At 42.8% G+C, this 16,625-nt stretch overlaps 1 protein-coding gene across 13 annotated transcripts in view; it reads left to right on the top strand.

Moving 5' to 3' along the window:
• HERC1 (HECT and RLD domain containing E3 ubiquitin protein ligase family member 1) overlaps positions 1–16,625 on the top strand; it is a 110,350-nt gene that overhangs the window by 36,404 nt on the left and 57,321 nt on the right. For 12 of the 13 annotated variants that reach the window (XM_077918952.1, XM_077918957.1, XM_077918956.1 and 9 more), the window contains 12 exons: positions 1,330–1,503; positions 2,374–2,488; positions 2,581–2,701; positions 4,454–4,625; positions 4,803–5,109; positions 5,940–6,060; positions 7,227–7,278; positions 12,372–12,640; positions 13,218–13,433; positions 14,560–14,680; positions 14,851–15,088; positions 15,777–15,964. In XM_077918952.1, the coding sequence (XP_077775078.1) occupies positions 1,330–1,503; positions 2,374–2,488; positions 2,581–2,701; positions 4,454–4,625; positions 4,803–5,109; positions 5,940–6,060; positions 7,227–7,278; positions 12,372–12,640; positions 13,218–13,433; positions 14,560–14,680; positions 14,851–15,088; positions 15,777–15,964 (2,094 nt within the window). The remainder of the gene's footprint in view (positions 1–1,329; positions 1,504–2,373; positions 2,489–2,580; positions 2,702–4,453; positions 4,626–4,802; positions 5,110–5,939; positions 6,061–7,226; positions 7,279–12,371; positions 12,641–13,217; positions 13,434–14,559; positions 14,681–14,850; positions 15,089–15,776; positions 15,965–16,625) is intronic. The other variant, XM_077918958.1, reaches the window with a different exon arrangement.

Here is a 16,625-nt window from a genome sequence, read left to right as displayed (position 1 = left end):
TTCTCTTTTCCTTTCTCAGTCTAAACTGAGGAAAGTGGGAAGACGTCATTCCCATATCGGGAGTAGTGCAGTCACTTTACTAGTAGCAGAGAGAGCAATTTGCTTTTGTGCCCAAAAGGACAATGACTTTCTTCTAAATGGGGTGGAGTTTGTCTTAACTTAAAGTTGTCTTTCCTTGCTGCACTTATGCTTAAAATTTCCTTTTGGAACACCAGCACAATGCCACTTTGTTGACTTTCTTAAAATTCCTCCTCCAAACCCACTTTTTTCAGGAGACTTCGGTATTGTCTCTTTCCCCACCATGTTCTACTGTAACTGTGTTGAAGCATATGTGACTGCAATGTAAATGCCTGTTCTTTCTCTTGTTTGTCTTCATCCCCTCCTTTCCTCTATGTTGAATTCTGCATTGTAAGATTCTCAGGACACAGACCTGTTGTCTTGCGTTCTCTAAAGTGGCAAGCACATTGATGGTGCTGTATAAATGGTTAAGACCAGATTATTTTAGGCTTAGGCTTAGACTATACACAAGCCTACCCCAATCTTGAGATTGTCATTGGTGATGCTTCTCCCTGCCCTGTCATTAATGACATTCCAGTTGATGAGAACCAGAAACAGAACTTTCTCAGTTATGGCCCCATATTTGTGGGAGATTTACCAGACCCTCTCCTTCCTTCAAAAGAAAAAAGTGTGTATTCGTTTTTAGGAAGATTTATCAATTGCTTTGTTTAATTGCTGGCTTACTGCTATTTTAATTTTGTTGTTTGAATTGAATTTTTTTACTGGTTTTTATTTATACTTTCTTAGTAGTATTGTTTGTTGCTTTACAAATACTTTTTGCATTGAAAAGACATCATTTGCCAATCTAGTGCCCTCCAGATGTTTTGGGCTTCGTCTCCCATCAGCCCAGCTAGCACAGCCATGCTCCTGTCAGCCCAGCACAATATGGCCATGCTTGCTGGAGCCCAGAAGATCAGGAGGGCACCAGGTAGGCAAAGGCTGATCTACACTAATAGCACTCTCTGAGTGCTGTTCATTGTGTAGCCAAAACACCATCCACACACGAGAGGAGGTATCAGTAGCCGTGGGGAAAGTACAAAAAAGGCTTCAGAAAAAAGTGAGGGGAACCCTCAGAATGACCTCCTGAGGACTGAGCATGCTCGCTGGCCATGGATTGATGTATTTGGGTTGTTGGGTGATGTATATGTATGGGGGGGGGCGGCAGTAGAATGGAAAACAACATGGCTGGCTTGTTGGAACCCTTTTGATTCAGGCCCCACTTGCAAGTACCTAAATAGATAAATAATGACATGACTTTTCATCTCATTTTAGACAAGTCCATGAGTTCCTTGTTAGAGGTAGCTCTTTCTGGAAATGAAGAACAAAAGCCGTTTGATTACAAGCTTTGCCCAGAAATCTCTGTCTTTGTGGATTTGGCTTTGGGGTGTGCAAAGGAGCCTGCTCGTAGCCTCTGGGTCAGCATGCAGGACTATGCAGTGAGTAAAGGTAAGTTCTTGGAAGCAAAAGAGCGACCTCCCACAGTGACAATAATTGAGCTTATCTGTGCTCATTTTGGAGGAGGGGCTCTTTCATTATTTGTTTAGTTAAAACAAAAACAAAAAACCAGGGTGTGGATCCACCTAGAACTCTTAAAATTTCAGTGAAGTCCTTGGGTTGGGGCACACCATTTGAGAAACCACTTTGTCATGGCCATTTTAGTTTAGGAAGCATTTGTATTTTCTGCAATTAGTTGCTTTTCTGTTGTAGTCAACTTGCTTATTAAAATAACTGTACATTGGACATCTGCTGGCACAACCATATTGTTTAAAGCAGTTTTAGACACATAATAAATAGCAACTAGCATAGAACTACATAACCTTCTGCCTGCTGACCACACCTCATGGCAATGAAGTGTATCTGCCATTACTCTGAAAAACCCATCCCAATTTGATAGCCCACTTCATACAACTTGGTGCTATTTCATGGTGTGGGTGGGTAGGAGTGCAATATTTTGGGGTGAATACTGCCCAGTGTCAGAGCAGTGAAGTCCTTATTGAGGCTTTTAGCAAGCTCTGCTCACTGATCATGCCACATGGCTATTGCAAAATGAAAAGAGGAACTTCCCACTGGCAAGACAGCAGAGCTTCAAGTGACTTTAGGGCCCACTCTTACCTCTGGCTCCGCCCACCACTGGCATGCATCCGCAGAAGGTTTTCCATTGAGGGAATGCAGCCCTTGGGGTGAAAAAGATTCCCCACTCCTGGTTTAAGGCAAAAATGCAGGCTGACTTATTGAAATATGGCTGAATAATTTGATGCTGTTTTAACTGTGAATATTTCAGAAAACTGATCAGTTCCTTTCCCCCTACCTCTTCAGATTGGGATAGTGCCACGCTGAGTAGTGAGTCGCTTTTGGATACTGTGTCTAGATTTGTTCTTGCTGCCCTCCTGAAACATACAAATTTGCTTAGTCAAGCAAGTGGTGAGAGCAGGCAAGTACCCAAAAAGCATTTTGAGACCTTTCCCCCTTGTGTTAGAGAGATTTCCTGTCCTCTTAGCCTTACGTAACTTTTGTGTCTTTTAGGTATCAGCCTGGCAAAGCCTTAGTAGAAGTATATCGGTGTGTGTACAAAGTGCGGAGTCGTTTGCTTGCTTGCAAGAATATGGAACTTATTCAGACTAGGTCGTCTTCAAGGGATAGATGGGTAAGGCTAAAGACTGGCACTTTTGCTCCTCTTTCTTACGTAGTGCAGGAAAATTAGTTTAACATGAAAGACTGCATAGTTGATTATTTTTTTGAGGCCAACAATTATGTGAGCCTTTGTCTACAGTTTTGCTCACTTTCAATCCTATTTAGATGTGCCCAGTACAGTGGTACCTCGGGTTACCACTTCAGGTTACATACGCTTCAGGTTACAGACTCCGCTAACCCAGAAATAGTGCTTCAGGTTAAGAACTTTGCTTCAGGATAAGAACAGAAATTGGGCTCCGGAAACGCGGCAGCAGCAGGAGGCCCCATTAGCTAAAGTGGTGCTTCAGGTTAAGAACAGTTTCAGGTTAAGAACGGACCTCCGGAACGAATTAAGTACTTAACCTGAGGTACCACTGTATATTTATTTCAGTTTCAAATTTTTGCTTGGTTCTGTTTTCTCTGTAGCTAGGGTTTTGTTTTTTAAAAAAACATTCCTTTGTTTTACAGCATGTTTTACTTTTTTGGGGGTGGGTGGGTTCTATGGACCACAAATAAAACTGTTATTTTAAATTAATTTGCCTACTGCTTTGAATTGTGGGGGAGTGGTTTATAAGGCTTATGTTGGTAGCTGTTTCTTCCTTTAACTGGACTTGGGAGACGCTTCTCTGCTTCCTGGTCAAACTGCTTTGAGAAGGAGGAAAAGGGATCTTCTAGCTCTAAACTAGGGAGGCTTTTCTTGCCTGCTTTCCTATCTTCCTTGTTCTTAAGAAGGAGGTTGCTGGACTAGTTGAAGTTTCCTGAGTTGATTCATCATGGATCTTTTTCTGTTCTTCTGCTCCTGCCAAAGCAGTTACAGACTTGACATGTTGGTGCCATTCCTCTTGCATTGTCCCTCCCCTTAGAAGGTTCCACAAAAAGCCTTGTCATTATTGTCACAAGTATAAAATGTCTGTCTGCATCCACTCACACAAGCACAGATAGTGGAATTATTACTTCATCGCTTCATAAATTTTTGCAGGGGCAGTCATCCTGTGACCTGTGCATATGGTGAAGCAATTTTACCACTACCATTTTACTATGAATTCAGCTCCACAGCCTGAAAGGACTGTGTGAGTCAGCTGCTGTTCCGCACAATCACTACTGTTTCCTGTTTTAATTTAGAGGCAGATTTTCCCCCAGCTTGAAGCCAACCTTCCGGGGGCCTTGTGCTGGTGGTGGATGGGGTCAGAGGCAGAAGTGGGTGGATGTGATTCTTATCTCCGTACAGAACACTATACAGTGGTACCTCGGGTTAAGTACTTAATTCGTTCCGGAGGTCCGTTCTTAACCTGAAACTGTTCTTAACCTGAAGCACCACTTTAGCTAATGGGGCCTCCTGCTGCCACCGCGCCGCTGGAGCATGATTTCTGTTCTCATCCTGAAGCAAAGTTCTTAACCTGAGGTACTATTTCTGGGTTAGCGGAGTCTGTACCCTGAAGCGTATGTAACCCGAGGTACCACTGTATTCCATCCATACAAAAGTCAGGTTTCTACTTACCCTCCAGGCAAACAAAGTGCTATCATAGTTCAAGGACACATTCCAGCTGTGCTGCGGGAAAGGGTGTGTGACTTAAGGAAGAATCCTAGGGACCAGGTAGAGAGAAGGCTGCATTTGGCCCCCAGGCCTGAGAAACCTCGCCCCTGGTTTGATTTAAGATCATACTTCTTATTAAGCAATGAGTTCTTCATATCTTTGAACCTTACCCTCTCTCCTCCCCTATCCCAGATGTCAGAAAACCCAGACTCTTTGGACATTGATGCCCAAGAGCACCCCTTTACTCGGACCATTGATGAAGAAGCAGAGATGGAAGAGCAGGCAGAAAGAGAAAGAGAAGAGGGGCACCCGGAACAAGAAGAGGAAGAGGAAGAAAGGGAGCATGAAGTTATGACAGCTGGCAGTAAGTAAAGTTTGGAAAAGATTCCACAGAAGCTTGTTCAGAGAGAGTCCCATTGAAATGAATGGGGCCTTCAACAGGAGTTTTATCTGTGATGAACAAAAGTCACCTGAATAATTTTTACAGCCCTTGAGCTCTGCCTAGAAGTTAAGACCTTTGTTTTTGTGTTGCATGTTACAGAAATCTTTCAATGTTTCCTATCAGCCCGTGAAGTAGCTCGCAGTCGAGACCGAGAGAGAATAAATGGTGGGGCAGGGGCTCGAATGGATGACCAGGCTGCTCAGTCCCAGCAAGAACGCAGAGTCAGCAGAGACCTTCCTGAAGGACAAGATGTGTACACAGCTGCCTGCAACTCTGTGATCCATAGGTGTGCTTTACTGATTCTGGGAGTCAGCCCCGTTATTGAGGAGCTGCAGAAACGAAGAGAGGAAGGGCAGTTGCAACAGCCATCAACTGGTACCACAGAAGGGATTGGACTCATGACCAGGTGCGATTAATGAACTGTGCACAAGAGCAGCCAGCAGCTCTTGAAACCTTGCTGAGTAGATCCTCAGTAATCTGCTAAGGTAGGGTGAGCCTGCCAAATCCTAACAATAGGCGTCAGAGGTCCTACTGTTTGTTCCAGAGCAGTTAGTGGTACATTGGGCAGGTCTTAGAGTCAGGCCCTTTCCTTTGGTAGTGCCTAATTTGTGCAATGAGCTCCAAGGGATGGGGGTGGTGGTGGAATATGCCAGGCTTTGTCTCTGGTGACAAAGACTGGCCAGGCTTTGTCTCAGGCTTTTATTCTCTGGTGCCTGGAATATGCCAAGCTTTGTCCCTTGTTTGAGAGAGCATTATGTTGGCACATCAGACTTCCCTGTGCATATTGTTAAACCCTAGGAGCTGTACTTTGCCTGCTCTTATGGAATAATAGAATTGTAGGGTTGGAAGGGACCCCAAGGGTCATCTGTTCCAACCCCCGGCTATGCAGGAATCTCAACTAAAGCATCCATGACAGATGACCATCCAACTTCTCCTTAAAAACCTGCAAGGTGTTTGTTCCACTGTCAGATGTTTAGTCAGAATCTCCTTGAATCCATTGTAACTTGAATCCATTGGTTTTGGTCCTGTCCTCTGGAGCAGGAGAAGACAAGCTTGCTCCACCTTCCATGGGACAGCCCTTGAGCTATCTGAAGATGGCTATCATATCTCCTCTCAGTCCTCTTTACCAGGCTAAACATACCCAATTCCCTCAACTGTTCCTTCCTCATAAGGCTTGGTTTCCAGACCAATTATCTTCAAATATTATCTTTTCTTTTTTGCATCTGCATGAAACAGAAGTGAAAGCCTTACTGCAGAGAGTCGCTCAGTCCACTCTAGTTCAAGTTACAAACTGATGAAATCACGGAGTGAATCTGATTTATCTCAGCCTGAATCGGATGAAGAAGGTTATTCACTGGTAGGTGAAATACTTTAAAGCTTTGCATAATGTTACTCTTGCTGGTTCAGCTGCTGAAGATGCACTTGAAATGTTGTGAGTCTTTGTTGCAGTGGGATCTGCTTTCACATCAGCTCAGGTCTTTATGGGTAGGCAAACCATCGCCCCCAAAGTGTGCATGGGGAGTTTACATGCAGTGGGCTCTCTTTTCCCTGCTCTATGTCATCACAAGTTGACTTTAAAATTCCCTTGGAGTTTGAAAAGCCACTCATGACATTGTGCAAAGGACTGCCTTGCTTACCTTAAAAATGTGTTGGGAGAAAATAAGACATGACATTCAAAAGAACTTGGCAAATCAAGAATGTAGACAATCCCACAGATTACAGAAGGGTATTTGACAGTGTTAAAGTTGTGTAAGTGGCAGCATGATGAACCCAAGCTGGTCAGTCTCATGACAAAGTAACTTCAAACCATAGGTTTGAATAGCAAATGTCAAGTAAATTGACTTATTTGTTTTAAAATTGGATGCCTGGTTTGTATGTAATGCTGGGACCAAGATTCTTTAAAGGCAATGCTAAACTCAGCAGAAGTCTCCCTTCCAGCTATGCAAGAGTAGGAGAAGAGAAGCAGGAATATGTGAGACCAACACTTTGCTTATCCACTTAGCAGCATGCGATGGTCTAGGATTATGTGAGAACTGGCCCATGGTATGATTTTCAAATTTGAGAGACCTGTGCAAAAACATGTGTTCAAGTTTAGCACGGAATGCCTCCAGAAGTATAGAGGTGGTTGTCTTTTGGGAGTGCCCACTATATTCAGTATATTCAGTATATTATATTTGGAATTGTTTACTCTGGTGGTAAGCTGCTGCATATAACTTATAAATGAATGAGTTGCCTTTTTGTTTGCTGGTTAGGTGGAATTCCATCTCACAGTATCAGAGAGAGGCAAGACAGTGAAGGCCTCTCTGTGATCATTTGGCTCATGCCTTCCCAGAACTTCCCCATACAGTAGCCAATGATACCTGCCTTTGCTTACTTTCCTCTTCCAAGCCTGTCCCTTCTGTGTTGTGTCTGTTAAATTGAAAGCCAGCGTGAACAAACTTGAGTACATTGGTAGACACTGTATAAATGTAATAAATAAGGTATAACACTAACACTCTCTTTGGTTATTTTTATTCACTATAGAGTGGAAGACGAAATGTGGATTTGGACTTGGCATCATCCCATAGAAAGAGAGGTAATTGTGTAGAAAAGCCAGTTTTTCTAGAGTAGTGGTCTTGAAACTTTTAAGCCTCAGAAAATCTTTCTGTGTTGATTGGTCTGCTACAGAGCCCCTCTATACTGCAGGGAATTATGGACATACACACAGTCACACTCCCTGGAATCTGTGTGTGCTCCAGAGTGTTGTCAAGTTGCCTCTGCAGTTCTGTGTTGCAGGAGAATACTGGTAATGGTAGGTAAGATGCCTTTTGAGCCTCTTGTCTGCCATGACTCTGGAACACAGCTTGAAAACCCACACTTTGACATACCTGTAATAGAAGGTAAAGAACGATGAGAGCTTTCTCCAGCAAATAAATGCCATGTAGTGCAGGCAGTTTCACTATTTGCCTGCTTCTGGACCCAAAAGAGTGGGCAAGTTGCAAGGGTGATTTATCCTAGGTAGGGCTGGACAATGCCCTTGACTGAGATCCAGAGAACCGTTGCCATGGGGTGTAAACAATACAGAGCTAGGATGGAAGAATCAGCAGGGAGGTTGGTCAAAAATTTGTTTCAGTTCTCTGCTCATGCCTGCTCCCCTTGTCCCTGCTCTGCTTTCCTTGGAAAGTATCTTTGGGACTTGAACCCTTCATCAGGCTTTGGCTGGATGAGTGAGTTTATTCCCAGCTCTTAGTTACTCCTAGTTTTAATTACTCCTGTGGAGAGGCATCTTCTTGGGGCAGCTCTTAACCTTATCTGATAAGCTCAGCCTGCTGCCTGACCCTCTATCTTTAGAACACACTGCAATTTTTCAAATGTGAAGTCACCTCATGAATTATTGCATAACTCCTCTTTAGCATTCACATGGTAAGGGGATATGAAGCGGTGCAATAATACCCCATCACTTCCTTACACTGCAGGAAGTTTGAGAAGCTGCACATTCATGAACGTTGCTCAAACATTTCCCACTCTTAAAGCTGTTTTCCATGTATGGACAGAATGCAGATTGAATGTTGTCTTCTGTACCCAATGTCTCTCTTTGTCTTCTGATTCTTGTGTGGTAGTGTGTTTACTCCTTTTTGGCCAGTTGAGCCCCAGAAAAAAGAAGAGCTCCAAGCAAGTACATGACGGCATGTTGTGATTTTATTTTCTCTCTCTAGCTTGCCTACATACTTTATAAAACATAAAATATGTGTAGCAGTTGTTCCACATTCATTTTGAAAATTTCATTACTAGAAGCTGGCATATAAGGACAAGTAAACAGTGGGGGTTTTGTTCCATCTAATGTTGGCAGGTAGACATAGGCATAACGGCTCACTAAAAATTCAAGTTGTAAGAATGTATTTAGCATGTTTCTGTTTATGTTCAGGGGATCAGCATTGAGAGGATCAATGAATTGTGTACTTGGCATGTTTCAGAAGCCAGGTTCATTGGCTGGCATCTGCACTGAAAGGGCTGCGAAAAGGCTACTGTATGTGACCATAGAGCAGCCTTCATCAGCTGGGTGCCTTCCAAATGTTTTGTGGACATTGTGCTGGCTGGGACTGATGGGAGTTATAGTCCTGAACCTCTGGAAGGCACTAGGTTGGGGAAGGCTGCCCTAGAGAGTGGACCTCATTGTCAGTTTAATACTGAGAAAGGCAAACTACAGGGTTTGATTTGATATACTGTACTTACAGGTAATACAATAGCTTGTTTAAACCAAAGCAGGCAGCTTCCCCCAACCTTTCTTGAGGAGTCTTGTTAACTTAATCCAAAAGTATGACCATACTACCATTAATACTTTTATCTGCTGCACCACCTTGTTCTGCAATCCCAAGCTTGTCAAATACTGCTCCTTGGGATTTTTTTGCCTTGTACAGAAATAGTTCACCTGGTCTTCATCTGAACATAAGAAATGTGGTGCTGGATCAGGCCAATCTAGTCCAGCATCCTGTTCTCACAGTGGCAAACAAGAAGCAGGACCCAGGCACAAGAACACTCTCCCCTCCTATAGTTTCCAGCAATTGGTATTAAGAAGCATTCCTTCTCTGACTTTATCTTTTGTTGCTCCACTTTCAGTCCTCGATACGACTCATTTTTCCACAGGATAATTCCCGCCAAGCTGTTAAGGGCCTAGTGAAGAAGGCTTAAAATGGGAGTAAACAAGTTTTTAAAATCCAGGCAAAACAAACACAGTAACGTCATAGTAAAACTCCCCCCCCCCCCCGTATGATAATCCTGTAATTTATTCTGTTTTAAAAATCCCACTCTCCCCAAGGAGTGCAGGACAATATACATGATTTCTGTTCCGTGCCCCTTTATCCCTGGAACAGCCCTGCAAGGTGGATTAAAGTAAAAGGTAACAGGTAGCCTAGGGTCACTCAGTGAACGTCATGGATTAGTAGGGATTTGAAACTGGGTTTTAATTGTCCTAGCCAAACTTTCTAACCTGGGACTATGCAATATTGTGGCCTCCAGATATTGTTGGGAGTACAACTCCCATTATCCCTGACCACCGTGTTTTCTACCACTGCTGTAACCACGGCAGCACGCTGGCTGATGCAGATGAGCTTAAGCTTCCAAGAGTAGGTCATGCTAGTATGTAGCTTTGTTCTGCTCACATATGCAGGATGCCTTGAATACCTGTTAGATGTGTTCAGACCATCTTTTTTAAAAATGCATAAGCTCTTTCATTTGTCCTTTCAGAGCCACTTCACAATAACACTCTTTTGATCACTTTTAAAGAAAACTTTTAAAAACCACAAATTCTTTTACATGCTTGCATTTTGTGTGGTAGCTTCTTTGATTTTAATGCGAGTTTCTCAAAGCACATGGATAATCATAAATTTGGAGAACTGGTGTGCTGATCATACAACATCCCATCTAAAGGGGAGGGTTTAATGAAGAAAGTCATTTTAAATTTGCATGGAGATTTGTAGTTGGTTTTGAGATTTTAGAAAAAGTAATTCCAACCCACAATTTAAAAATATTAAGTGATTTTGGTTACTCATTAGAATATGGGCTTTAAAAATATGAAGCAGTTATGTACTTTGAGCAATAACATAACCAAATTATTGTTAGAGAATTGAACACTTGTGTGTGGTACATACATACGTGATTTTATTTACATAATCCATAATTCAAACGATGCTCAAGGCAGCTTATGAAAAACCATATAATTAAACATAACAAAAGTAGTCATAAACAATAAATAGAACATTAAAAAATACAAAACTAAACTGAACAATTTCCTAATAATAAATAATAAATAATAACAATAAAACCTAAAATGTAGATACAAGAAACCCAACATCAACAACCTCCCCCAACAAAATTCCAAACAGTGTCCGAGCCCAAGAGTCTGTTCAGCAGTCTCAGCTTTTGTAACTGTAGTCAGTCAGGTGCTCACCCTCCCAGGCCAAGTGGGAAAGCTCTGCAAGACAGCAAGCAAGTTTTCCAGGGCTCACACCCAAGGTGGTATTCCCCCTCCCACCAAAAAAATGTTTTAGCTTTCAGATTTTCAAGACAGAAGCTTGCTTTTGGCTGCATTTTGTGCCAATTCTTGCAAGTTAAATAAAGACACTAAACTTTGTGAAAGTGTTTTTTGTGTACATTTTCATGAATACAAGAGTTTAGTGTACCAAGAGGCATTCTGAGAAAGAAACCAAACTAGAGAAAGAATGGAATCTGTTGGATGATGGTGCTGCCTTGGTGTGTGTGGCTGTATTGGTTCATGATAGCATCAGAAATGAGGAGGTACATCTAGGACAGGGGTCTGCAACCCGCGGCTCTGGAGCCGCATGTGGCTCTTTTACACCTTTGTCGCGGCTCCGGGGCGGATACTAGCGAGGGGAGGAGGCACATTGTGCGCCCCGACACTCCCCACTGTGGCGGGCGCTGTACTGGCTGTGACGTCGCATGGGGGCGGTGCGTGCTTTAGTCACGCACTGTCCCGACGTCACCTTCCCACCCGCTGTCAGATCGGAGGGCAGCGGCGCGCATGCTTTAAATGTCGCAATGGTTTTGCGGCTCCCAGGTTTTTTTCCCTTCGGAAATGGGTCCAAGTGGCTCTTTTTGTCTTAAAGGTTGCAGACCCCTGATCTAGGACATTCAACCCATTAAAAAGGGGACTTCCACAGAAAAGCTACAGACCTTGGAATCACCAATACACCAAAGCTTTTTTCTTTTTCCTATCAGCAGTTCAGCTGAACAGTGCAACAGGCAGCAAATTTTGAATGCATAGAATACTACCACGTAGGCACTGTTTCCGTTTTAATTATAATTCCATGCAAGCTTACAGTTAACTCATTTGGTAGCAGTATGCAGCAGCAATGCAAGGTGTGCATAGCTGCCATCTGATAATTGGAGTAGTTCTCGTCATCTGTTTGGCTATCCCTGTGCCTCCTCCTCCTTTGAACAGTCAGTAGCTATGCACACCCTGCATTGCTGCTGCATGCTGCTACCAGATGAGTTAAACTGATCAACATATGCAGCAATTTGGGTGGGACCAGAAACTGCTTGCAGTCCCATTGGAAATTTGGGTATGGGAGAGTCCTTGAAATCGGACTCTCCACAGGTGGCATGCTTTCAAAAGGAGGTTTGCTATATTACACCAAATGAATAGAAATCAGCTTGGAAGGAAGGCAGAAAAGAAATAATTTGTGTGAGTTTACTTGCCCTTTACCCATTCCTGTACCTGCGTAAAGTTTTCATTCAAAGCAAGCTATGTATCATCCCCCTGCTTTGCCCTTAATAGTTTAATAATGCTGGTCAGTCACAATCCTTGCTTTACAATTGAATGTTAAAGAAGAAATGGAGTGCTCAGTTTGTTTTGTGGCAGACTGTTCTTTTCCTTCAACCACTCTCTGTTTTCTTTTATTTGTGTTACCATCTTATTCAGTATCTAAGCTTTCAGCGGTTTGAGTGGCTTCTGCCTTTAATTTTCTTCTTTATGTTGCTTGAGGATTTACTGCCAGAAAAACATAGCTGAAGTTATCTTCCTTCAATAACAGTATACTTTGCTAACTGTGTGCATGAGATGATAGGAATACCTTTTACCATCTGTTGCAAAGCTGCCCATTCAATACTACTTGTCAGTGTTATTTAAAATCACTGCATTGGAATTTATGAAGTTCTGTTGTGTGTTTCTAGGAGCAGTCCACAGCCCAATTGAAGCACTAAGTGATTCATGGACTCGACTGAAGCACAGAGATTGGCTGTATAGCTCTATGTGTTTGTTTGGGGAGTCCGATTTTGATTTTACAAAATCTGTTGGAGTTCATACTCTGATTGAAAATGTTATTAGCTTTGTAAGCGGAGATGTGGGAAGCTCTCCAGGCTTCAAGGAGCCTGAAGAAAGCATGTCAACGAGCCCCCAGGCCTATATTATCGCAATGGAGCAGCAGCAACAGAGGGCAGAGGTGTGTATTGTAATTACCCATATACCAGTTAATAATTGTAGAATGAAAGATGCTTTTGAATTTTCAGTTTACATGCTTTGCCCAACTGTAACTTGTGGGGAGGCAATCATTTCAGGTTACTTAACAAGAGGGAGGTTCAAGGATGCATGACTCTGTAATGGCCTCGCTGCCATCACTTGCATGCCTTGGAGGAAGTAGGTGTGACCTCCAAAGCACATCATGTTTGTTTCTTCCTACTTGGGCATCAAAGGAGCAACATGCCAGACTATAGCAGTCAGTCAATTGGATTGTATGGATTTTCCTAATGCACACATATTATATGTGGGGTTGTGCATATGCAGCCAGGAAGGAAGGAAGGAAGGGGTTGCTTTTGGAAAGCAATTTTGGCTGTGCAAGCGAAGTGTCTCCCCACATCTCTTCCTTTATTTTCCTTGATTGTTCTTCTGTTCCTAAAATACTTTCATCTGTTGTATGTGGGGGGTCATACAGGTCTATACTCTGTATTTGTATCAGTGCACTTGAAGGACTTTGTCTTCCAAGGGGTAAAATGCAAACTATTTTTAAACATTTTTTTTAGCTGCGGCTGGAGGCACTTCATCAGATCCTGGTGTTGCTTTCTGGGATGGAAGAAAAAGGCAGCACTCTGTCCATAGGAAGCCGGCAAGGCCCAGGCTTTCAGTCCTCTTCGCTTCTCACATCAGTGAGGCTGCAGTTCCTGGCTGGGTGCTTTGGCTTGGGTACTGTAGGACATGCAGGCTCCAAAGGAGAGAGTATCCGTTTGCATCATTATCAGGTAAGGGATGCTTTGGCCAAACGTTGGAATTCTGTCAACTGAGTTTAAAGCAGACCATGTATAAAACTGAAAACTTCTCATTGTGCTGTATTGTTTTGGGTCCCTGGGTTCTTTTCCTATTTGTGTGTGTGTGTGTGGGGGGGTGTCATTCTGCAAGCTTTGGGGTTGCCACCAAGCCTGATGATAGCTTATATATACAAAATAGATGGTGCCATTTTGGCCACATAAGCAGTGGCACTTAGAATCTTTGAATCGTAGAATTGTAGAGTTGGGAGGCACCTCAGGGGTCATCTAGTCCAACCCCCTGCAGTGCAGGAATCACAGCTAAAGAATCCCTGAGAGATGGCCATCCAAACTCTGTTTGAAAACCTCAAATAAAGGAGAGTTTCTGAATATCAGATATAGAGGGAAGGTAAAGGTACCCCTGCCCGTACGGGCCAGTCTTGCCAGACTCTAGGGTTGTGCGCTCATCTCACTCTATAGGCCGGGAGCCAGCGCTGTCCGGAGACACTTCCGGGTCACGTGGCCAGCGTGACAAGCTGCATCTGGCGAGCCAGCGCAGCACATGGAACGCCGTTTACCTTCCCGCTGGTAAGCGGTCCCTATTTATCTACTTGCACCCGGGGGTGCTTTCAAACTGCTAGGTTGGCAAGCGCTGGGACCGAGCAACAGGAACGCACCCCGCCGCGGGGATTCGAACCGCCGACCATGCTATCGGCGAGTCCTAGGCGCTGAGGTTTTACCCACAGCGCCACCCACGTCCCATAGAGGGAATGATAGTGGATTAAAGTCTGGAATGGGGTGTACTAATGTAAATAGACACTGTAGAAGACAACTAGAAGCAGAATATGTGCATATCCTATAAATATAACATTTTCTTAGTGTTGTGAGATTCCGTATGATAGGAACCACATTGTGCTGACAACTGTGTATTTCAAAGTCAGTTGTTTCCTATAGTAGGCAAGTCATGAAAGGAGTTAAATGTAGTTAGCCAATGCTACACATTAGCAACCTTTCATAAAATTTGAAAAGTTCCTGAATTATACAGGGTAAATACCTTAAAAAGTAGCATGACATCAGTGCATATCCATATGGATGGGTTTCACAGTATTTGATTTTCCCATAGGATGGCATCAGGGCAGCTAAGAGAAATATCCAGACTGAAATCCAAGTGGCTGTGCACAAGATCTATCAGCAATTGTCTGCAACTTTGGAAAGAGCCCTCCAAGCAAATAAACATCACATAGGTAAGAGCATCACATTCGATCTTGCAAGTGTTTTTGCTGCCGACAGAAAACAAGTCAAATATTCCTTGTATTATTATTATTTTTCAATTCCTGAGCAGACTTGACATAGGGACAGTCTCTAAGTATTTTCTTTATATTTTGGTGTGTGTTTGTGTACATGTGTGTATTAGAGGCACAGCAGCGTCTCCTGTTGGTAACTGTGTTCGCCCTGAGTGTTCACTACCAGCCAGTTGATGTCTCCTTGGCCATTTCCACCGGCTTGTTAAATGTCCTGTCGCAGTTATGTGGAACAGACACCATGCTTGGTCAGCCACTGCAGCTCTTGCCCAAAAGTGGCATTTCCCAGCTCAGCACAGCTTTAAAAGTAGCCAGCACTAGATTACTTCAGATCCTAGCTATTACCACAGGGTAAGTATTAACTGTCTGTTTTCTGAATCATCATTCATCTTCTCAGCTCTCCCAAATATTTTAAAAGCGGTGTTTTCCCCATACCTAGTTCATCAACACTTTTATGTCCTTGCAGTGTTACTCGGTAGTAAATTGGATATGATAAAACCTTCAGTCAGTTGGGAAACAGTTTTTATTTATTTATTTCGAGCATTTATAACTCACTTTTCATCTCAGTTCAGCATTACCTTAACAACAATTAGAATAAATTTGTACAGTTAAATATTTCAGAAAGTAGCACTTGGACTATAAAGTTGAATTGTTGGTGTAATGTGTTAATACTTGTTTGCTGTACTTAGATGGACTCTAGTTGAATATAATTTACCTGTTAAAATCTATCTCTATCACAGACACACACACACACCCCTACCTATCCCTCTCCCCCATTTGCTGTTTTGTTTCTCCCTTTACAACATATTGAAAATACAGTCCTTCCTCTCTGTCCCATCGGGAAAACCATTGGCCCAGCGACTATTTTGCCAGTCTGTAACAAGGATCATTCAGGCCCAAGAACATGAAATCTGCCCCCCACAACACATCTGTCTCTTTTTCTGCAAAACCCTCCGGGTTCTGCAGATTCAAAGCTGTTCTAATAATGCCAAGCTTCTTCACATAGTTGCTAATTGAGCTTCATATTCCCACCCCCCAGAACTTACGCAGATAAACTGAGTCCCAAAGTGGTCCAGTCTTTGCTGGATCTGCTGTGTAGTCAGCTGAAAAACCTGTTGTCCCAAGCTGGTGTAATGCTTATGGCATCATTTGAGGAAAAAGAAGATGGCGAGGAGGAAGAAAAAAAGGCAGAGTCAAATGGAGACAGTGAGAAGAAAGACTTCAGAGGTAATCTCATTCTGGCTTTTTGTTGGTTTGTTTTTTAAAGAAAAGAGAGTTCTTGGGGCAGGGGATAGGGGATGAAGGAATGTAGCGCCAAAGCTCACTACATGAATGGCTGATTCAGATATCTGAACAGCTGGAGTTCGCCCACTTCCTTACTTGTTGCTGTTTGGTGGATGGCAGCAGCCATTTTGGGCAGAAACCTTGGAGGAAGGATGTGTGATCGGACAAATCACAGATTAGAAATGTTCCCATAGGAAACAATGGAAGCAATGCAAATCATCAGATTGCTATGTGAATACTCACCTAACTAATGATTACTTGGGAAGCATTGTATTTGGATAGCGGGACCTGCATGTACTCTCTGTTTCCATGCTTTGTGCTATAGAAAAGAGCCCACATCCCCAATTATTCCTCAGAGACTTCTGTATTTTTGTTTTATGCACTGGAAACTTATTGCAGTAAACAATTAATGGGATTTGTACATGCATGCTAATGGCAGAGGCAAAAAAAGATGACAGCTTGACCTATGTTGACAATATTGCCCTAGTTGTTAGAAGTACAGAAAAGGTAACCACAATTAAGTTTCTCCAAGTAAATATAAATATTATATGGTCTATTTGTTTCATTATTATTATTATTATTATTATTATTATTATTATTATTA

Source organism: Podarcis muralis, chromosome 14 (assembly GCF_964188315.1).
Source record: "Podarcis muralis chromosome 14, rPodMur119.hap1.1, whole genome shotgun sequence".
NCBI classification, from domain to species: Eukaryota; Metazoa; Chordata; class Lepidosauria; order Squamata; family Lacertidae; genus Podarcis; species Podarcis muralis.
This window is presented reverse-complemented; position numbering and strand designations above follow the sequence as displayed.